General features: G+C 29.1%; 1 protein-coding gene across 2 annotated transcripts in view; it reads right to left on the bottom strand.

Moving 5' to 3' along the window:
- The window catches only part of LOC127286831 (transcription factor SOX-13), a 209,691-nt gene that overhangs the window by 144,291 nt on the left and 40,249 nt on the right, over positions 1–25,151 (bottom strand). For both annotated transcript variants that reach the window (XM_051313436.1, XM_051313437.1), the window contains exons 2-3: positions 24,458–24,502; positions 6,891–6,982 (exon numbers count right to left, since the gene is read on the bottom strand). In XM_051313436.1, the coding sequence (XP_051169393.1) occupies positions 6,891–6,982; positions 24,458–24,487 (122 nt within the window). In that variant the 5' untranslated portion in view covers positions 24,488–24,502. The remainder of the gene's footprint in view (positions 1–6,890; positions 6,983–24,457; positions 24,503–25,151) is intronic.

Raw genomic sequence — 25,151 nt, 5'->3', positions numbered from 1 at the left:
TTAACTAATTTAAATTAGTGACTTACTTTTTGCTTTTTTTTGGTAAATTTTCCTAATTGAACAGTTAAAAATTTGTTTACTATTAATTAGTTAAATTTTACTAATTCAAAAGCAAAAAATCAGTCACTAACATTGGGTTACAAAAAAATGGTCAAGTCGTGTTTATTTAAAATTTTTTGTGTTTATTGAAAGTTTAGGTGTCACTGAACAAGAATATACCCCAAAAAAATTTTCCATTCGGTCAGTTCCGTAGAAAACGAGATTAAAGTGTCAAAAAATCGCCTTTTTAGCACTATTTGAAGGGTTGTAAAATGAAAACGCAACAAGATAAAAACCTTCACGAGGGCTTGAATGAAAGCTTAAACCTTCAACTTTGAGTCCCAAAACTGAAAAGTGAATGATAATTGCGCAGAAAATTTATATAACATGAAATGAATATCTCAAATAGTCAAAATAGCTGGGATAGAGAGCACTTGTTAAAAATCGATTTTCATAACCGAATTTATTTGGAACTTGTTATTTGGAAGATTTTAACGTTTCTATTGACGTTTCGAAAGTTGGATTTAAAAAATTCAAAATGGCGGATTAAAAATGACGTTCAAAAATTTCAAAAATGGAGTTAATTTTTTCGCAGTTTTTTCCTCGGGGTTTTTTGAAATATTTGAACGCCATTTTTAATTCGCCATTTTGAATTTTTTAAATCCAACTTTCGAAACGTCAATAGAAACGTTGAAAACTTCCAAGTAACAAGTTCCAAATAAATTCGGTAATGAAAATCGATTTTTAACAAGTGCTCTCTATCCCAACTATTTTGACTATTTGAGATGATAGTTATTTCATGTTAAATAAATTTTCTGCGCAATTATCATGCACTTTTCAGTTTTGGGACTCAAAGTTGAAGGTTTAAGCTTTCATTCAAGCCCTCGTGAAGGTTTTTATCTTGTTACGTTTTCGTTTTACAACGCTTCAAAAAGTGCTAAAAAAAGCGATTTTTTGACACTTTAATCTCGTTTTTTACGGAACTGACCGAATGAAAATTTTTTTTTTGGGTTCAGTGACACCTAAACTTTCAATAAACACAGAAAATTTTAAATAAACACGACTTGACCATTTTTTTGTAACCCAGTGTAATTCAAAGTAGTTAAAATTTTTACTAATACAGATTTAGAGAGTTAATGAAATATTTTTTTTTAATTTATAATATACAAAGAACAAGAAAGAATCTTTAATAAATCTTTTATTTTTAAATCCCATAATATCGTTTCGTCTCAAATTCTCCAATTATATTATATTTATTATGGAAAATAAGTTTTCCATTCATATCCACGGGAATATTAAGAAAACAAATAAATAAGAAACACGAAAAAGAGCGAAACAGATGAGAGAGAGAGAGAAAGAGATAAAAGGGAGTCAGTCTAATATGCCGTGTATACTTCAGAAGATAAAGTTGGGTAATGCATTTGGCTTTCACACAAACATCGTTTTAATCCCCGTTCTTGGAGTTGGTTGACGGACTGAAGAGCAGGCGACGAGGGATTTCAGGTTAGAAATGTTTGTGTCGGCAAGTGTTGTGTGGGAGGAGGAGAGGGGGACGATCCAGAAGGAATTCGAAAGGGGTGGGGGCGAATGACACGACGCAATGCGAAGAGGGTAGTGAAATCAACTGAGGCGAGTAATCAGGGAGACATTATTTCTCTTTGAGTTCTGTCGTATTTTAATATACGAAGGAAAATTTATATTATAAGCTATCTTTTGGAAGTTGGAGAATTCACCCCACCATTGGTCCATATTGCCCCTATATTATATCCTTCTCTTTTTTTTTGTCGCTGATGCTTCATCTTTAACCAAGTAGTAGTTTTTCGCCACCCTCATCTCGTTTACGTTTCTATATACTCCTTATTCTTCCGTTCGTTGATCATTCGCAATTGACGTGCTCTCGATGAAATTCTGGTATATTGCCCAGAAATAATCTTTAACCTTTGCACTCACACGTAACGATGTGTCAGGAAGAAGGTTGACGTTTTACTTTTTTCGTTAGCTCGAACCAATTTTCATCTCACAAGAGTGATCAATTCATCAACGGATTTCGATCTTGTCCCCGAATCACACTATAATCGTATATATATACATTATTACTTATCAATTATTGGCAAAGAAACAGTATTTTTTCTATAGATTGAAATTAAATGTTGCACAGTGTGAAAATTTATAATTTTTATAATTAAAATATTCATCTTGAAAAGAATTATTTGTTTATAACTTCAATTTTTGTGTTAGAAACTAAAAATGATATTTGAAATTTATCGCGACAGATTTATTTTTAGAAGCTTATTTCCTATTGCTTTTATTTCGTTTAGAGAGACATTAATATTTTGGAAATCATTGTTTTTTCAGGCGATTCAAATTCCCAGGCCTGACAATATATATTCCATTCTCACACAAGCTTTAAAAGTCTGTCGCACTGAAATTTAAGAACAGCAAGTGGTCAACATCTTCATATATACGAGTCGGGTGTGTCTCCCCCAACGCATATATAAGTCACAAAAGCGATTTGTCTTCGACACTTCAAATCCCCGCACAAAAATATATACTGTATTTCGAGGAAACGACAAAAATTACTTTAAAAAATAAAAAAGAAACTAATTCTCAAATTCGGATTATTCTTTTCAAGAATAGAAGGAATTTAAAAAATAAAATAATAAATTATTTCCCCATCCGCTAAAAAAAATATAAAAAATAATTTAAATATGAATATAAAAAATTAATTTTTTACTATTTTCAAAGGTATAAGTATTTCTCAATATCAATAATTCAACGGTAATACGTTACAATTTAAAAAAAAAACATTTTTCAGTTTTAAATTTAAATTCTCTATTATATATTAATATTATTATAATTATATAATATATGATTTAAAAATTTTTTTGTTTTCTATCAATATTATCATCATCTTAGTTTTATATATTATAGGCTCCTGGTAATTTGATTCCTTTGCGCAATAATTGGTCCAAAGCGCGGTTAACTCTGCTTCGCGCACGAGAATTGAAAAACGATCACGAGTTCAGCGAACTGATTTCGACTCAACGGGTGTTCTCGAATCCACACCCCCCGTCAAGCGAAAAAAAAATAATTACTTATATGAAAAAAAAAGAAGAATCAGTTATTAAATATATGAAGTTAACGCACAAATAAATTGCATTTATACAACGCAAACAAACACACACTATATAAAAATATATGCGCACTTATATTTCTGTTGTTTTAAAATTATAATCGATTTATTTCAATATAACGGCAATAATAATCGATTTTTACAGTCGAATTGATATTTTTTTCTTTTAATATCGATATATTACGATAAGCATCTCGATTAATAACGACATATTTCGACTAATATCGATTTATTCGGTTTATATCGATATATTTCGATTTATATCAATATACCTCAATTAATAACCGACCTATTTTAACTATCAATTTATACGACTTAAATCGATATTTCTCGATTGATATCGAAACATTTGGGACTAATATCGATATTTTTCCACTAGTATCGATATATCTCGATTAATATCGATAGATGTCGACAAATATCGATTTATTCGACTTACATCGATATTCTTCTATGGATATCGATATTTCTTGATTAATATCGCGACACATTTCGATTAATATCGATTTACATCGATATGTTTGGTCAAATATCGATATTTTTCGATTACTATAGACACATTTTGACTAATATTGATATATTTCGATTATTAATATTGACTAACATTGATATTTTTCTACTAATATCAATATATATCGCGATTAATATCGATAGATGTCGACAAATATCGATTTATTCGACTTATATCGATATTCTTCTATATTGATATCGATATTTCTCGATTAATATCGACATATTTCGATTAATATCGATTTACATCGATATGTTTGGTCAAATATCGATATTTTTCGATTACTATAGACACATTTTGACTAATATAGATATATTTCGATTATTAATATTGACTAACATTGATATTTTTCTACTAATATCGATATATCTCGATTAATATCGATAGATGTCGACAAATATCGATTTATTCGACTTATATCGATATTCTTCTATATTGATATCGATATTTCTCGATTAATATCGACACATTTCGATTAATATCGATTTACATCGATATGTTTGGTCAAATATCGATATTTTTCGATTACTATAGACACATTTTGACTAATATAGATATATTTCGATTATTAATATTGACTAACATTGATATTTTTCTACTAATATCGATATATCTCGATTAATATCGATAGATGTCGACAAATATCGATTTATTCGACTTATATCGATATTCTTCTATATTGATATTGATATTTCTCGATTAATATCGACACATTTCGATTAATATCGATTTACATCGATATGTTTGGTCAAATATCGATATTTTTCGATTACTATAGACACATTTTGACTAATATAGATATATTTCGATTATTAATATTGACTAACATTGATATTTTTCTACTAATATCGATATATCTCGATTAATATCGATAGATGTCGACAAATATCGATTTATTCGACTTATATCGATATTCTTCTATATTGATATTTATATTTCTCGATTAATATCGACACATTTCGATTAATATCGATTTACATCGATATGTTTGGTCAAATATCGATATTTTTCGATTACTATAGACACATTTTGACTAATATAGATATATTTCGATTATTAATATTGACTAACATTGATATTTTTCTACTAATATCGATATATCTCGATTAATATCGATAGATGTCAACAATTAACAATTTATTCGATTTATATTGATATTCTTCTATTTATATCGGCTCATTTCGATTAATATCGATTTATATCGATATTTTTCGACAAACATTGACATATCTCTATTAATATCGATACACGTTGACTAATATCGATTTACTCGATTAATATCGATATATTTCGACTATAATTGCAATTAATTTATATCGTTGGATGTTGTATAATTTTTTTTATGTACGATTTATTTGAAATCCTGTAAATAAATGTTCTTTAATGTATAGCAAATGGAAATAATATAATTTAAAAAAAATAGGAAAAAAAATGATTTCCTTGTATTTTTTATGCGTTTCATCTAGATTTAGTGAAGTCAACTATTCGCGAGGCCCACCCCGTATATAATCGCATGGGAAAATAAATCTTGTGGACACTCACCGGGAGGGAGAATGGACATTGGACGCTGTCACCGGACACGGGTTGCAACGACTGCAACAGATCGCGTGCGTGAAAGAGAGGACGGCTATCAATGGTTGCATTATACAATACCCGTGCGCCGGTATGTATATGGTCAATATATATATACACACGGACAAGTGTACATTTGTATGTGGAATACAAACTCACTTCGTGTTGCACTACAACTTTCCACTCTTATATATCCCCTGAGCTACACGCATGTCTCTTACTCAGGTATGTGACTCTCGCGGTTCATCTCTCCCTTCTCTCTCTCTCTCTCTCTCTCTCTCTCTCTTTTTCACTCGCTGATTCCTTCTTTCCTTGACGACTGCTCTTGTGCTCCTTTTGCACTTGCGGAGAGGATAAGACAGGGTATTCCGTTTGAAGGACGTCACTTGCACTCGAGTATAGGGCTGCTGCTGTTGCAGCTTTCAACATATTTTATTTCCCTTCTCCTTTTTTTTTTTAATTAAAAGCCCCACAATTAAATAAAGTTTGTTTTCTGACATCGTATCATTATTAATAAATATCCGAATCAATAAATAAATCGAAAACTAATTGTAGATCTAAAAAAGGGAATTGAACTAATAAACAGTTACTTTTAACTAAATTTTCACTAGATTTCAAGTTTTATTTCAATAGTTTAATATTTCTTTCTTTAACTTTTCTATAATGTTAATCAAGGTAAAAGTAGTCTTAATGGAAAATGGAGAATAGCCGTATATCCTTCTGTTAAACGTTTCCTGTACCTTCTTCTATGGATATTGCGGATTCACGGAACAATTTGTTGGCGTGTAGTCAACGCTCTTATGTTACAAGTCAGGCTCTTGTCCTGCATTCGTTTGAAATGGACTGAGATCAATTTCCGGATGATCACGATACCTTCTCTATCTCCTCTCGTCTACCTTTCATTCCAACTTGAGAATTTATGGAAATTACGTTCCACACACTGAGGCTTTTAAACCTTTTTTTTTTTTTTATATTATATAATAAATTAATCTATTAGTCAGAAAAACACGTATTTGTCTTGGGGGAATTTTAAGTCGTATCTTATTTTTCATCTTTCATAAATGATTCATATTATTGTTTCTTTTTTTCTAAACAATAACTCAAATTTCTCAACTTTTTAAACTATTTATATTTTTACAAAATTATAATATTATATTAATAAATTAATTTTGTTATATTGACATATTTTTATAATATTGATATTATTAATATTATATAATTAATGCATAAATTTTATATAGAAAATATTAATATTTATATAATATCAATGAAGATAAATAATTCCAGTTTAAAAATAAAAAAAAAAAAAGAATAAAATAAAAAATTCATAAAATTAGTCAATTAGATGAAAAAAAAGATAAAAATTTCAAAAGAATGAATTCACATAGTAATGTAAAATATATGTATATAAGATATAAAATAGCAATAAATAATAATGAGATATGAACTATAAAAAAGTTTTAAAAAAATTTCTATTGTTGAGAAATATTTCAGTTTTTTTTTTTTTTCTTTTTTGTTTTGTATTATATGCGCGGGATTTAAAGATTTCAGTAAATTGAGTCAGAGATAAAGAAATGGTGAATGTAATAAATTGAAATAGAAACAGGTCTGTTGACCAGATGCTGCAACACTTACTGAGTTCGATTTTCCTTCCAGATTCTTTTTACGGTCGGTACGACCCCATCCAGCGTCGAACAATTAAGTCGAACATCAGGAAACAGTTTGTTCTAAAATAGAAAAAAAAAGAATTCTTTTTAGAAAGAAAAAAGAAGTTATAAAATGTGTCATTTTTTTTCTAAACTATTGAAATAATTATTCATATATTTGAAAAAATTAATAATAATAATAATAATAACTAAAAATTATTATTATTTTTTTTCAACACATTATTAATTAAACATTAAATTAATAATTTTGCAAACTAATTGAGTTAATTAATTAAACAAATTAAATTTGTTAATAAATCTAATTAATTTAACAAATTAACTTAATAAATCAATTAAAAAATAAATTTAAAAATTTATCACTTCAGTGTACTTTAAATAAAAAGATGAAATTATCAATTTTACTGAGGCAAAAAATAGAATAAATTCATTAAATTAATAGAAACCATTATAATTTAATGGGCTGATTTATTTTTAATTAATATTAAAAAATACAAATATACAATTAACATTTATTATGTTTATTCTATTAAAATGGAATTTCAAAGATTGAATATGGGAGTTATTTAAATTAAAAAAGAACAAAATAAAGAGAAATGTTTATCTGGATATTTTTTCTTTTCTCTTTTGAAGGGAAACGTTATGTTTAAAAACGTCTTAATTTATAGTCTGTTGTTTCGACCAGTCTGACGCAATGCCTTCTGTTCCATATCCCTCGACACTCGTTATCTTTCAGGTCCTCTTCTCTGTTTAAATCCGACAAAAAAAAAACTTGAAACTTTAAAACATCGCGTCGAGAAACAAAGATTCTTTTGGGTGCGAGAAATGCGCAGAGAGAGAGAGAGAGAGAGAGAGAAACAGAGAGGGAGGTTGGAAAACATTATAAACCCAAAGATTCTTGATCCCAGGGACGAGAAAGAAATGAGTGGAGAGAAAAAGAGGACGGGGAGAGAGTGACATAGTATCCACTCGTTTACTGGAATCCCGTGTGTCATCTAAATCAGGTTTCTCCTTCACTATGTATCCCGCCCCAAATATTATTCTTTGCTTTTTTCCCCCCCAAAAGAAAAGATCGTTTCTATACCTTATATTTGATCGTTTGAAATGAAAAATTTAATTTAATAAAATTCAGTTTCAGTTATCGTCAGTTATATTATAATATTTATTTGTCTTGGAATCAATTGATTCATACAAAGAAGTAACATATACATATTTAGCTGCTTAGTTTCAAGTAAAATTAAAATATATTGATTATTATAATTCAAAAATCATTTTGATAACAAAAGTTGTAGAATTTACCCGACTCTAGTTAAATTTGGAAAATTTTGAGGGGTCTTACGTCCATTTTGGTGCAAAATTCGCTGAGTTACAGAATTTTAAAGTTCAGAGTGCCAAAAACACCATTTCGAGAAAAACGAAATCAAAGATTGAAATTCAAATATCTGTGATTCTTCTGGGAAGTTATTCAGATGAGAGTTGTTTTAATTCAAGAACACCTTAAAGATGAAAAATCAATAGGTTTAGAATTCCCCCCCCCCCTCGATTTTCAAAATAATGCATAACCGACAAAGTGGTACCTATTCTAAAAATACGATTTTTAATTAATAAATCGATTTTTTTTTAAGTTAATAATTGTGTGTCACTTTATTGAGTCATTTAAAGAAAAAAAAAAAAAGAAAAAGACAAAAAAAATTTTTTTTATTGACTTATTTATGAAAAAATTTAAAAAATATCGAAATTATCATTTTCATAAAAACGAAATTGAAGACTATAATGCGAATATCTTTGGTTTTTCTGGGAAGTTATTCAGATGAGAGTTGTTTTAGTTCAAGAACACCTTAAAGATGAAAAATCAATAGGTTTAGAATTTTTCCCCCCCTCCATTTTTAAAATAACTTCGAAAATAACGTATAACCGACAAAGTGGTACCTTTTCTAAAAATGCGATTTTTAATTAACAAACCGAATTTTTTATAAAGTGAATATAGTTGTGTGTTACTTTATTGAGTTATTTGAAGAAGAAAAAAGAGAAAGTAGACCAAAAAAAATTTTTTAATTGACTTTATTATGAATAATCTTAAAAAATATCGAAATTTTCATTTAAAAAAAACGAAATTAAAGACTATAATGCGAATATCTTTGGTTTTTCTGGGAAGTTATTTAGATGAGAGTTGTTTTAGTTCAAGAAGACCCTAATGATGAAAAATCAATAGGTTTAGAATTCCCCCCCCCCTCCATTTTCAAAATAACGAATTTTTTACAAAATGGACCCTTTTTTGAATATGCGATTTTTTATTAATAAACCGAATTTTTTTCCAAGTTGATAGTTATGTGTTACTTTATTGAGTTATTTGTAGAAAAAAAAGAAAAAGTAGACAAAAAAAATTTTTAATTAACTTTATTATGAATAATCTTAAGAAATATCGGAAATTTAATTTCCAGAAAAATGAAATTCAAGATTGTTTTTGAAATTTTTGTTTATTTGATTTTTTCGTTTTTGTTGGAAAATTATTTTACAATTAAAAGCCTAGATATTATTATTATTATTATTTTAACAAATAAAACAGCTTTTTTTAATAATTTTTATTTAAAAAAAAATTTGTAGGTTATTTTTTTTATTAATCATTCAATTATTAAACAAACGGATGTAAAATTCTTCTGAAAATAGTTTCATTTCTGTTAGTAATTCATTTATTCTAAAAAGCTTTCTTATCCATATAAATACAATAGATAAGATGTTTCCGTATAATGGATTTTCTCTTATAATAACTATATGGATAAGCAACTCTTGACGGGAATACTTATCGTTATTTTTCGAGAAATTTGTCTATTTAATTGATTATACTTACAGGTTTTTTTTTTATTCTTATTACTTCTCGAATATATATGGTTTCTTTATCTTTTTTCATTTTTCTTAAACTTTATCAGACTTTAGACTAGGCGATTAAGTTTTCGACAACCAACTGTCAATTAAAATCATAGAGCAAAAGGGAAATAGACTATAGCAAGGCTGGGACACGTCAAGTGACATGTCAGGGAGCGAAAGTCAATTTTCAATATTAACATAATCTTGGGTCGTTAATTCACAATAATGCAAGAACATCCGAAATGTGAAATGTCTTTAACTGTGAAACTTTTCTTTTTTTCTCTATCCTTTCCCACATCGACGTAAATCAAGGTTGAGAAAGTAGAAAACATGAGGTAATTTATTATATTTATTTTACGTTTGGAAGTTTTGTACACAATGACGAAGGAATACAAAATACATATTTTAATTATATTATCTATTTAATAAAATAAGTGATAAAAAATAATAAATATATATATCCAAATCGAAAACTGTAAAGTTATAGGTTAGGGTTAAGCTCGTTTCACATTCAAAGTATTAGCAAGGTTGGGTTATCAGCAACGAAACACGTCAAGGATTTTTAACAATATCAAGGTTGAATTGGCAGCTATTTCTTTACACTTTGTGCTAGAAAAAATTCTATGATTTTTTACTTTTTACATGAAATTGTTTTTTAGACCCTTCTAATTACTATATTAATCAACTTATTATTTAAAAAGCAAACAAATATGTGAAATAGAAAACAGTTTCCAGAAGGTAGGTAATATTAAAGATTTTACTAGATGAATTTTTTAGAAAGTAGTGGAGATTGTTGAAAGAGAGAGAAAGAGAGAGAATGTAAATCGGTCAACTTGGAGACGCATTTGTTTAAACTCTTGCGCTAGAAGTCAGTTCAAAGTGGTTCGAAGGATGCTGGAGAGTCCGCATGGTGGCGGCACGGCCAGTGCGGTCAGGTGGTTCGCAAGGACGCGGCAGGCCATTCACCCGTTCACCCGCTCTCTCGATTCGCTTCATCTTACGCTACCCCCTCCTTCAGTTTTCCTCCTCATTCCACTATAGTTCGCTCCAATGTCCACCATATCAATCCATCTCTTCCCCCCCCCTCTCTCTCCCTCTCTCTTTCTCTCATTCTCCAGTGTTCAAAGATTCTATAGATATTTCCCTCTCTTTCTTTTAAGTCTCCAGTGTCAATATCCATCTCAGTCTTTGCTTTATGTAAATAAGAGAGAGAGAGAGAGACTTGTGCTAGATAAAAAAGTTTGCTTTATATTAATTATCATTTAATAAATATTCCACTGTAATATTGACAAATTGAGTGTGAAACAGTAAAAAAAATTATCTACAATGAAAAATAAAGTTTTGGTTATCTATGTTTACACTTTTTTTGCTCTCCTCTAACCATCAGGTAATATATTCTGTTCACAGAATGCAGTGATTGACAGTTGCCTATACCCTTGCTAGGAAATAAAAAAAATTAAAAACTGCTTTTTGTAATGATGAACGACCCAACCTTTCTATAGTATAGCAGTGATTGACACCTGATAACCCACCCTTGCGCTATACAGTTAAAAATTGAAAGCTACTTTTGTCGTAATTGATAGTTATCGCCCCAACCTTGTTATAGGAAAAATATAACTACCCATCCTTGGTGTTACTGAAAACCAACGAATCAATAACTTCTCTTCTGGACAATTGAAAATCAATCAAATGTCCACAATGAAAAAGTTAAAAACAACAATTATATAATAAAAAAAGCAATTTTACTTTTCATATTAAATGATTTTTATGCAAAAAAGCATTTGATATTTTTATTTAAATGATAAAAACAGAACAGCAAATCACTTATAATGATTTAAAATGAGAAAACGAGAAGTACCAACTAAAACTTATTGCTACCGTGAATTGCTTGTGGATATATTTTCAGGAAACATTAAGTCACATATGAAGGCACGCAATTGAGAAACGACATAGAGAGCTTCTGTGATTGTATGTGTGTGAAAGTGAGTGCCAAATACATGGGGAAGAAACCCGGTTATTAGTTCCCTGCGGGAGAGTCTGCAACTTGCTCCCATCCACTCTCTTGTCGTCGTTCGACTCCTATTATTTCACTCATGACGTCACAGAGGGAGCTAGAGAGAGAGAGAGAGAAAGGTGGAATAAACAGAAAAACCCTTGCATTCGACGTCCTGCCAATCGACGTCAATGAATCGCTTCTTGTCATGAAGGAAAAGAAAATTACTAGGAAGACACGTAGGAGTCGAGGCGAAAAATGAATGAATTGATCCCGACGTAATAATAGTCCTTCAAAAGGCTGCCTACGCGCGCGGACACTAAGATCGATGCATTTAATCATTTTTGCCCCGAGGGCAAAATATTGCTCTTGATTTTCTCATTCGAAACATTGTAATAGTGTTGCAATGTTTTATAGAAAGTTGAAATTAATTTATTTTAATTTATTTATAAATTTTGCTATTTCTATTAAATTTTAATCCTTTAGAGTTTCTATTAACTTTTTTTTTTTGCAATATTTTACAATTGACGACCCATCCTTGCTATAGTCAAATTTTAACTACCGTTCCATGGCGTAATTGACAGTCGACGACCCAACCGTGATATTTTTTGACTACTGCTCGCCAGCATCATTTTTTGGTCATAATAAATGTTTTTCACATTCATCGAATTGGCCTGATATTATCGAAGCCATACCTTATACTTTGAAGGTTTAGTTTTACATTTAATGATTTAAAAAGTATTGTAATTAATTGAAAATGAATTCAAATTAAAGAAGACAAAAATTTGCATGATTAAAATTCATTACCTAACGAAACAGCTAACACATAACCTCAAAAAAAAAAATCTAAGACAATTTTCTGTGAATATATGCACGGAGAAAACAGGGTAATAAAAACAAAGTAAAAAATGATAGGGAGTTTGGTATAATTCTTTGACAGCATGGGAAAAATACTCGAATTCTATGCAAAAAGGAAATTTCGTATATAAAAAGAGTAAGAAATTATATATGGAAATTAAAAATAACTATGCTTACATAGTAGAAACTCTAACTTTGAAAATTTACTTGACGTTGATATTAAAATTTGCGTTACACTTGGAGAAATTTAAAATACATGATGTGATTTTGTGCTTTTTAAATTTAACAATTTTAATTATACATACTTTCGTATAAAATGCGGTTTACAAACAATAAAATATTATAGAAAATAAAGTAAACAGTCCGAAATAAAGAGGAAAAAGTCAAATCCATAATGCTACAAAATGCATGTAGTTTAAACAATTATTTCCAGAGTAAGTAAATGAAGATTTGCAGTGCATTGCTTGAGAAAGTGCTTTGCAGCATGGGAATATTTGCTCGTCAGGTAGGCGCTTATCCCCCATGTTTTTGAAGTAAGTTTCCCTCGATAGATCTATCAAAAAATGTCTTTATATTAAGTATACTTTGTGTGAAATCAAACATAGTAAAAATAATTTTTCTCTTAACAATTTTCACGATTATGAAAAAGATTAAATGTACTTCCGAAAGTATTATAATCTTCCTTCCGGTGAATTAATTTCATGGTAAGAGAATATAATTTCAATATAATGCCAAACAATTTTATTTTAATATTTTCGAAAAATCTCGATTAAAAATAAATAATAAATAATCGTATAAAAATACGATTATTTTACATTACAAAAAATTTAAATAAAAAATAAAAAACATGCTAATTAAAGTAAGAATTGAAAGATATATAATTATATAAAGTTCGAGACAATTAAAAATTCCAACTCAATTAAAGTTGAAGGCAATTTTATACTTACAAATGAAAAATTTTTTTTTTCTAAAATAAAATTTAAATTGCGAGCAAAAATAAGTTAACAAAAAATCAGAAAATTATGATGGTAATTACAAAGAAATTTTGCAGTCAAAGCAAATTACAAAATTAACATTTTCAATTCGTTGGGACTTTCCTCAATAAAAATTCATCCTATCATCAATCACACTTATATAACGACTATAAAGTCTAATGTATGAGAAAGCACTACTGTAAAAATTTATCAAAAAAAAAAAAAAAAAAGAGAAGTAGTAGAAGAAGAAAAGGAAGAATTTCTACTGATTTAACGAAACATCTCTCTGGAGAATGATTTCTGATTAGTTTCGAGGCCATAGAGTTCGCGTGAGTCTCCTAATTGCATTAGAAAACGCGCTGCTGCCGCCGCTTTATTGTTGGAGGATTCATCCTTTTCTCAGCGGTAAGTATAGACATATACGTAATTCAGCGTGGCCATAGCGAAATTTTCACCTGGTCAAACAAAAAAATAAAATAAAAAAAAAAGCCGGCCGCCGAGCGCTCGAGTCATTGTGTTTGCATTGTTATGCTAATCGTTAAAGAAGGCAATGACAATGCGACAACCTCGATTTAGGAAGCGACTTTTAGGTGCGAGTGAGAGACATAAAAAAAAAATGTTGATGACGATGATGACGAAGAAGAAGAAGAGACACGAATGGCTGAGTAAATATTAACTAAGCAAATCATTATAATAGTTCCCTCTCTGAGCCCACACTCTCTTTGCCTCTCTTGCTGTCATATTCCGTATACCTTATCGAACGTTCTCTTCACATATATACATTTTTATATATATGTATATGCAAGTATTTATAATCATGTAGATGTGAAAGAACCGTGACTTATTTGCGTCTCTAGGACACTTATTCAGTTGTTCAACTTTATTATTTAATTCCACAATAGCCGACCATTTGTTTCTCTTTCAAATACTTTGTTTTCCATCATACATATTTATGTTTGCTTAAGTCTTTTTTTATGTCTTCATACTTATTCATTTTACTTTAACCAATATTTTCAATGTTTTAATCATTATCATATACAGAATTGTGAATTTTTTTAGGAACAAAATTTTATTTGAAAATAAAAATTTTGAAATTTATCACTCGGTGGTATTTTAATTATAAAGGGGAAATTTTCATTTCATCGAAATTCTTATTATCGAATTATCTATATTTGACACAAGTTTTATATTTTGAATTATGTATATATATGTATAATTTTTATTTATTTGCATTTTAATTTATTCTAACTTTTAAATAATCGAATTCCATTTTTTATAATTTTTCATAATTAAAATTTATTTAGTCTAAATACTTGTTGTATTTTTCTTATGATATACGGAGAAAAATGGAAAAACGAATAAAGTAACTTTTACTATACTTTAAAAGTAAAACTCGAACTGTCCGCAATTTCTGCGCATTTCTGGCAATTTTTATTCCAGAAATAGTAAAATTTACCAAGTCCGGAATAATTTTTACTATTTCAGGATTAAATTTTACTATTTTCGGACTAAATTTTATCATTACTGGAGTAAAAATTTCCAGAAATGCACAGAAACTGCGGACAGTTGCGGTTTTACTTTTACAGTATAGTAAAAGTTACTTTATTTGCTTTTCCTTTTTTCTCCGTGTACTCTCTAAATCTGAATTAGTGACTCACTTTTTGCTTCTGAATTAGTTAAATTTTACTAATTGTTAGTAACTTTTACTAACAATTAGTAAAATTTTACTAATTCATAAGCAAAAAGTGAGTCACTAATTCAACACAGAAAATTAAAAGGCATTAAAATAAGCTGCAAAGCTTATTATTTTAATCCAATTTTGCTTATTTTAATCCATTTTGGTATTAAAATAGGCAAAATTGGATTAAAATAATAAGCGTTGCAGCTTATTTTAATACCTTATAATTTTCTGTGAAATTAGTAAACATTTTTACTAATTCAGATTTAGAGAGTACCAAATAACAACTTGTCATAAGTTAATAGTAACAAAAGAACTCACAGAAAATTATAAGGTATTAAAATAAGCTGCAACGTTTATTATTTTAATCCAATTTTACTTATTTTAATACCAAAATGGATTAAAATAATAAGCGTTGCAGCTTATTTTAATGCCTTTTAATTTTCTGTGCTTTGTATTTTGCAACTTCTAGATACAAATATTTTTAATTTTAATAAATTAATTTTGTAATTTACATATAGTAATTAATTTCACAACTAACTGAATCAATTAACTAAATATAAATATTTCTTTTTTTAGAGAAATTTTACGGTAGCGTTCTTTTTAAATATTAGATGTTTTATCATTACATAAGTGTGATTGATGATGAAAGAAGTTTTGTTGAGAAAAGTCTAATGAATTCTTTCTTCATGCGTATTAACAATTTTTCTATATTATATTTATCTATTTTGTTAACGCGTGAGATACTAGCGTTTTTTTTTTTTGTTTATTCAAGCGAATTTTATGTAATTTCATTGATGTTTCACAATTTTATATATACATTTTTATAAGAATGATGCATTATGAATTATAGGAAAAGCATCATTAACCACTTTAAATAATTTTTTCTACAATTATGTAGTTTTTATAGTATTTAATTTTTACAAACAATAAAAAAAGAACTTTGCTGAGTAAAGAGAAATTTAACAAGAAAATATTTATAATTTTAAGATAAATAATTTTTGAGGTCATGTGTCACACGTAATTTTTTAACTTTATTTTTCTTTTTTTTCAAATGTTTTTTCGTCAGAGTTTTATATTTTAGATATTTTATTGTGTTCTTCCTAAGGCAGATCTTTAAGTTTTCAGTTGCTTTCTAGCATTCGCCAGGAACGAATTGCTGAAAAAATTATAAGGAAATCAAGTAAGTTTTTCGTACATTTTTTATTTACTTAACCAGAAATTTATATTTTATTAAATATCATAATATTAATATTATAAATGTTAACCTTGTATTCACTGCCAATTGTAATAGTTTATTTAATAAATTATTGTATAAAAAATTATAACAAAAAATTTTAAAACAAAAATAATTTAATAACATTAAAATATTTAAATATATATCATTAAAGAATACAACTTAAAGTTGACATTTTTTTCAGGTACGGAATTATGAGTTTTGTAAAGGATATACCTTAATCGCTTCAAATATTTAATTCAGATAGTTATTTTTTTTTTATTTTTATTTATTTATTTAACTTGTATAGTAGTTAATTAAGTATTACATATTATGTTTAATTCTGTTATTTAAGAAAAAAATTTTATGTATATTTGTGTTTATATGTATATCAAAAAATATTCAATGTATAAATTAATTATCAATTAATATTATTTATTTTTATTCATATTTATTATTAAGAAGAATTTTTGTCTATATGACAATGCGACATCTATTAGACATCATTAGAACTCTATGGTTGAAGTTAATGGTTAAATAATTACAAGATAATTTAGAAAAATTCATATAATATCCCAATGTATACGAATGGTATACTCTCCTCTCTATGTGGTAGATCTTAGTATACCCTCAGTAACCTAAAGTATTCCACAATCTACCTTTTGGCACGGAGGAATACTTATTTGAGTACTATGTGACTCAAGTTTACTTTTGGAATACCTACATTTTTCATCCCGGGTTCAACTATTTCTAAAATTTCAGCTTGTTAATATTATTGAAATAATAAAATATTTTACATCAAAGGATATAAAGTTTTTAATTTAACAAAATAAATTTTTTTTCATTATTTCAATAATATTAACAAGTTGAAATTGTAGGAAGAGAGGAACAAGTGAAATAAATTTTTTGTCGACAGTTGGCAATGGATGTGCGCACATCGTCCTTAAAATGATGGAATTTAGCTATTGTGGAAGCAGCTTTATAAATTAAACAAACGTTAAAAAAAAGTCTATGGAATTAAGGTTAAATCACAGATTTGTCACAAGAGGAAAAAAATGTAATATTTTTACTGTGAAGAACCTCCAAAATGCGACATATGTGATCTATTGGGATCTGAAATACTGCGATACGCCATCTGGTGAGAGCCTTGTTGTGGTGGCCATGTTTTCATTCCGTGTTTCTCTAACATATACAAAAGAAAGAGATAAAAAAACCAAGATGGTTGTCACAAGAAGGCTCAGGGGTGGGTCAGTTTCGCGTGATTTCTGATCCCAATTTACATTTCGGAGGTTTCTCTGTGTTTCCATCTTCCAACAATGTGAGGCAAGCTTAACTATTTCTGTTCTTTACTTTCTCACATTCTTACTTTTTGATACTTTAAGACCATCCCAAGAAGCACGTAATATATCCTCAATATCAAGGTAAAATTACACGTGAGATTCGTAATATAACGCTGTAATCTTACAGTAATCTTAAAATGTCCGCCTCAAGGTAATATTACCGGGAATACTACTGTAATATTAACGGTAATATTACAGTAATATTACAGACTGATTTGAGTTATTCATAAAGCATAAAAAACGTAAATATATTATAAGTCAATTTGGCTTGTTGGTAAAACTCTGGACTCGTGTGCTTTGAGTTCGGGGTTCGATTCCCTGGATGGGTAGATTTTTTTCGTAAAGAAATGTTCCTATAATATTACTGTAATATTCTCTTGTAATATTACCTTAATATTACGGTATAATATTACTGCAATATTACCTTAATATTAGCGCGTAATATTACAGTAACATTACCGGTAATAGTACCTTGAGGCGGACATTTTAAGATCACTGTAAGATTACTGTAATATTACAACGTTATATTACGAATCTTACATGTAATATTATCTTAATATTGAGGTTATATTACGTGCTTCTTGGGATTATAGCATATAAGCAAAATAAATTCGGAAAAGCTTTTCTATTTCAAACACATATATTTCGAGAAAATCGCATAAATAAGATAACCTGAAAATATTTTAATGGAAATAACATTTTTTTTCCTCGCCTTGAATTTTATTATGGAGCATACTCCCCTTCCCCTGCCTCTGTACTTTTAGTAACGCCTTACGTCACACATGGACAAACATTCACATCAGGTATTCGCTTACCGTATATATTAGGTCTGTTATTAGCTTTTTTTTTTCCTCGTCAGTAATATTCGCCCTGTCAACGGCAGGAAATAAGAAGTAGAAAGAGTCACTTTGTTAGTCGACTGGTGGGTCGTCGCGCGCGCGCTCGTCCTGAAGGGCTGCCGACTGGCAAAGGAATCGTGGGTGGTGGGGTGAGAAAAGGGGGACACACAGGGGGGAGTGAGAGAATCAGATCGAAGAGAAATTGAATGATTGGGGTGCGCCTCGAGGGCGCTTGATTGTTCATTCAAACAACAATCGTAATTGCGTTACACGGCGCGCTCTGCTCTTTGGAGGTGTGGGAGGAAGGGGGAGGGGGGGGGAGAAAGGCATAAAGGGGTGCGGTATATAGTCGAGTCAAGAGACAAGGACTGGCACAATTGCGTCAAGTTGCCAGCGCTGGGAACCACCTTCATTTATATATAATATTATTGGAAGTGGGCAAAAAAAAAAAAATTTCTTTTCTGTACTCAAGTGTTTCTCCTCTTTTACTTTAGAGGGGGCGTACTAACGTTATTAGCGTAGTTCCTCGTTATGTCAGCACGTTTCGGTCAAACAAGTGCTCAGTCGTCCATCCCTGCCCTCTCTCTCTCTCCATTGTTTCTCGCCTTTACCGCTCATTGACTCTTCTAATTGATGGCACGAATTTTCACAAGGGCATTTTTGTTATTTAATTCTCACCCAATTTTTTAATGTAAATGTTTTATACTGAGAAAAAATAATTACTATATAAGTAAAAAGTAAAAATTTGGTAATGTGAGAGAATTTTCAGCAAGCTTGGGTAATTACACTTTAAACAATTCTGATTGGTTTGGTAATTGTCCAGAAATGTTACGATATGAGCCAATTAGAATCCATATACAGGAAAAGTAGCATTAAAATGACTGGAATTAAAAGAACTTTTTTTGTAAATATATATTCAATTATTATTTAATTTATTTTTCTTCGAAATCGAATTCTAATAAAACAAAAAAGTATCAATTAATTAAAAATGAAAATATTTTTCGGACAAGAGCGCGGTATTACGTATACATATATATATATGAGAACAGAAAGGAATGCATTGGTCATTAATTAGAGAAGAGTGGCATTTATTTTTCTACCTTTTTCAATGAAATTGTTTGATCAGTAAATTGAGGCTTGGAGGGAGGGAGAGGGGGATTGACGAATTTTTGGGTGGCAAAGCAAAAGTGCGCGCCGTTTGTCCAGTGGACAAGAATGAAGATCGAAAAGTATGTATATAGTCGAGAGATCAAAGGACAGTTTTTACTTGCCATTGAATTCTTTTGCCATTGGAGGCGAAGTGCACATCGGAAATTTCTCATTTCCAGGTAATTAATTTACAATGAGCCGGACGAAAGGGGAGCTAATCCTTGTTTGGAGGGTTACTTATGGCCTCCGTTCTTCCATTAAGACTCAGGGTGGTCGATCACCGCAAACAAGCAGCACGCTCCGACGATAATTATTGACTGCCACTTAAATCAAGCTCCTTTCACTCCACCTCCAACCTTATGTATACCAAAACCTTTTCATCTCAGACAAAAAAAAAAAAAACTTTTCTTTTTCTTACAATACACGAATGTAGAAAAAAATTTATTTTTTTTTCAAATTACATAGTTCTATTTTAATTTATTAATATTCTATATTTTAAAATAATAAAAAATTAATAGTTTTATGTAAATTAGAATTAAGTGCCAATTAGATTTGGTATTTTATTGTTTTGAATTTAAAAGTGTTACTACATTTAAATGTAGCGCCATTAACATTAGCACATCTGGTGGATTTTCCAGGAAATATATCATTAGGGTGCGTTTACACTTCGTTAGGCATCGTTCACAGTTCGATGCTGTGAAATATAATTATTTTCTGGTAATATTTTTCAGCAAATTTTATTAGTTATAACTAGAAACTATAACTATAAATGTCCACTAAATTGAAATATTTCGGCAGAAATTGCAGAAGTAGTGTAAAAAGGGATGGGAAACTTTTTCAAAAGTCGAAGAGACACTCGTGGACGGTGATTGTGGAAAGGGTTGAATAATCGCCAGAGGCCCCTTAATTTGACGATATATACGAGGAGAACGAGACGTCGCGACTTTAGACAGAGAGAATTTCTCCTGCTTCCCTCTATATAAATCCATTCATCATTTCTCCTGTGTGATTGTCATTTTCCGGCCCACATATCCGGTACGGCGTTTTTCTCTTCTCGCGCTAAACCTTTTCGCATTTTCAATTATTTTTACGATCAAGAGGACCGTCTGCAAGCACGTGAGGGAGGAGAGAGAAAAAGAGAGAGAAAGAGAGAGCTTCCACGTATCATCAATTATCAGCTGCCTATCAACTCGGAAAATACTCCCTCACAAGTACAAAATATCATTTGCATTCGTTCGATTTCCTCTCAAGCTCTTCTCGTTCATTTTTTTTTTTCGCTATAGCATTCAGGTTAAATTCCACGTCTCAGAATCAAGGTTGCAGCATAAAAGCAAAATGAATTGCTTTCCGCAGGGGGACAAAAGGGATTAACCTTTTTTTCAACGAGTTATAAGATATCGATTTTCAACTAACGTTTTATATCGAAGCATAAAATAATATCGAGGTATTGATTTATGTCAAAGTATCGATATAAATACGTCGACAACAATATATATCGAAATTAAAATATCGATATATTGCAATATATATCGAAAAAATATTCAGATATCGATTTATATCGAAATTTCTATCGATAGTAATTATCGATATTGATTTAAAAAAATTTTCACAGAAAATTAAAAGGCATTAAATTAAGCTGCAACGCTTATTATTTTAATCCAATTTTGCTTATTTTAATACCAAAATGGATTAAAATAAGCAAAATTGGATAAAAATAAGAAGCGTTGCAGCTTATTTTAATACCTTTTAATTTTCTGTGTTAATTCAAAGTTAGAAAGCGAATTCTTAAAAAAATATTGCATATACATATAATTTATTTATACTCAAACAAAAATTATTGAGATATAACCAAAAAATTTATTTTGGTCGACAAAACCTGATTATGTTATAATATGTGCGCTCAAGGACAAAATTTTAATTTCTAATTAGTTTTTATATTGTCATATTGTGTGAATGTCGTTTTCGACGAATTACAAAAGGTATATATATATATATATATATAAATATATGTATATACCTATATATATATTGATGACACACGCACCAACAGTCATATATATATATATATATATATATGAGAAATATGTTCTTTATTTTTTTCGTAGAATTACCACAAAAATGATGAGAGATACAAAATACTAAAAGATCAAAGTCCGAGGCTTTTAATCTTATTAGTTATTAGTACCTTGCTCACGCGGAGAGAGCAGACTCTGGGTCCAAAGCAAAAAAAGAAAAAAAAAAGATTAACAAAACGCGCAGACAAGAATAGAAGTGTTTCAATGGTCTCTTTGATTTATTAAAAGCTATGTAAATGTATTGTGCTAATGCGTATACATATACTTAAAAAAAATTCTATACGCTATATATAAATGTCTATTTTTGTGTTATCTCTTTTCTTCTTTTTTTTTAATTATAATTTTGATTTTTTTTTTTTTTTAATGATGTTACACAACTGGAATTATATTTTTTATAACACTAATTATTTTCTTTTTTTAATTAAATAAGTAATGAAATATTTATAGTAATTAGAAAAATTTCTATATAGTTATAATTTATTATACAATCAATATTAATAATAATAATAATAATTTTGACAATTATTTCAATAAGTTATATTTTGTTAAAAAAAAAAATTTTTTTGTTCAAGGGTTATGCTGTAACATATTCATAATACTGAAAAAAGTAAATATCTCCTTCTGCAACATTAGCAATTCTATGATTACCGTCTTTTATTGACAGGGTCCTCACTCATTTCCTTTTATCCTCAATGCGATAGGTATTAATGACGTGACAAATGTCGGAGGAGAGGAGGGCGAAGGTTGCCTTGTACCGCTTTCAAAATTTGTAGAAAAAATTAACAAATTGATGGAAATTGGTCGAAAGGTAGAGAGAAATAAGGTTGCTGCTTATAATATATGCATTTCAATGGTAATGAGACTTTTGTTCATATATGTTATTAAACAAATTATATAGACTCAACAATATTATTAAAATGAGAAAATAAACCCTTAGGCGCGTTTTCTTATACAAAAATTTAAGTATTCTTACTTCTGTTTTACTTTTTTATTCATATAAATTATCGATCTGTCGATATACTATCGATCCTTCAATATATATTACAGATGTATCGATATACTATTGATTTATCGATGTGTGTTGTTGATTAATCGAAATATCGATTTATTGACGTACGAACCACAAGTTTTCAATTTATCGATATATTCGTAAAAAATCGATTTATCGATATATTCTCGACATATTATCGATATACCATCGATTTATCGATATATTCTCGACATATTATCGATATACCATCGATTTATCGATACTTATTATCAATGTAAAGATATACTATCGATTAATCGACTTTTACTACCAATCTAAGAAAATAAAACATTTTTGTTCTTTCCTTAAAAAAAAAAAAAAGAATTGTAACGCAATTAAAAATAAAATTCCCCTTGAATTAAAAACTATGAAAAACTTATTGCTGTGCACAAATTATAATGTTTTGTTGAGATATTAGTCGCATTTATTTTCAAGAAATAAGGTGGCAACACTGCAAAGGAGAGTTGAGCTTATGCAGGCTGATATACATATATATATGTATACATTCGCGAAGCAACTGAGTTCGCGCTCGCGAGTGTTCACACAAAGCCGGCCATTGTAAACGCTCATAAAAGACGCCTGTTCTTCGCATAGGCTTTAAATAATTCAATTCAACCGAATGTCTCTTTTCCTTCTTGCGTTGAGCGTCTTCCTTCTCCCTTATTCTTTCATTCGCGCCTCTTTTTCTCTTCTCTTGCCACCACGCGACTATATATGCCATCCGCGCGCCTTTCTTCTTTTTTTTTCAAGCTTCGAGCCTAGACTTAAAATCCTCTTTCCTTAAACCCCCTCCCCCGCACCCCCCTTATCAACGTCTTCCATATACCCTCTCACCATTTATGAATTACTTTTGGCTTCGTAGAGGTGGCGCAAGTAGTTCACAAGAATTTAAATTGTCACAAGCGCGCACAGAGAGCTTCTCTGTTTTTTTTTTTTTCTTTTCTCGCCAAAGAAAAATAATATAATGTTCTACTTTAGAAAGATGGAAAATATGGTAATTTTCAATTCATTCTGAGATTGAAAAGCACCAGCAGGAGAATATCAAGCTTTTTGAATAATTGCAATGTATATATATAAAATGAAAGAAAAATGAATTTCTGAGACAAAATAAAAGTGCTACTCTTTTATATTTTTCTTGTTTAAATTAACAGGTATTTAACATTTGTTAATTAGTTTGCTTGGAAATGATTTTTTTTTTTTCATTGAGAAATAATAATAAAGAAATTAAATAATTTAATTATCTATAAATCTTATAAAACAATTCTTTTAAAAATACACTGTTAAAAATCGGGCTTCAACTTTACACTAAAAAGATTGAAATAATAAATATTTTTAATTCGAAAAGGATAAATGTTTGCATGTCATTGGTTGGACAAAAAACTTTAAGCCAATGAAATAAAAACATTCGCACTTGTCGAGATTGAAAATATATAATTTCAATCTTTTTAGTGTAAAGTTGAAGCCCGATTTTTAACAGTGTATGAGAAAAATGTGTAAAGTAAATGTATTATTATTTCTTACCATAACTTGAAAATTAGGCAAAGAATACATCCATCACAGGATCATCTGCAAAAAAAAAGAAGAAAATTTTATAAATTAATTATTTTAATATAAAAATAACATCAATTTGTATCAATGAAAAAATTGAGATTAGTATAAGGAAAAGCAAGGTTACGTCTCAAAATTTTCGGATTAGTTCTGTACTATATTTTGTACTCAATACCAAATATTCAATTTTATAAAATTGAATTTTTTCGATTTAAAAAAAAAAATAACTTTACAATAAAAACTGTTATTTAATATTCGTTTGATGGCAATAAATAAAAGTAAGTGTGAAAATAATTGTGCGGTAGATATATATATTTTATAAGAAAATGATTGGTGCGCCGCACACACTTGACAAATAAGGAGAAATTTTTGAAGTAGGTAAAAAGATGTGACTCTTGACAAAATGTCGAGTGTGTTGTTTTTAAAAGACACCTTCACGAATATTATTCACTTGAAACTTAAGGACTGTCAAACACGAATGCACAACTGCTGCATATAGTACAGGCGCTTGGAACCTACCAATATAAAATAATTAATAATATTTTATCACTTTTTCTATGTTGATAAATATTTCTATATATTGACTTTGAAAAATATCCATAAAACGATCGAAGTGACAATATCTAACCTAACCTCAAATCGAACTAAAATTGAATTTAATATATCT

Source organism: Leptopilina boulardi, unplaced genomic scaffold, assembly GCF_019393585.1.
Source record: "Leptopilina boulardi isolate dan_hultmark-lab unplaced genomic scaffold, ZJU_Lbou_2.1 LbouV2_362, whole genome shotgun sequence".
NCBI classification, from domain to species: Eukaryota; Metazoa; Arthropoda; class Insecta; order Hymenoptera; family Figitidae; genus Leptopilina; species Leptopilina boulardi.
This window is presented reverse-complemented; position numbering and strand designations above follow the sequence as displayed.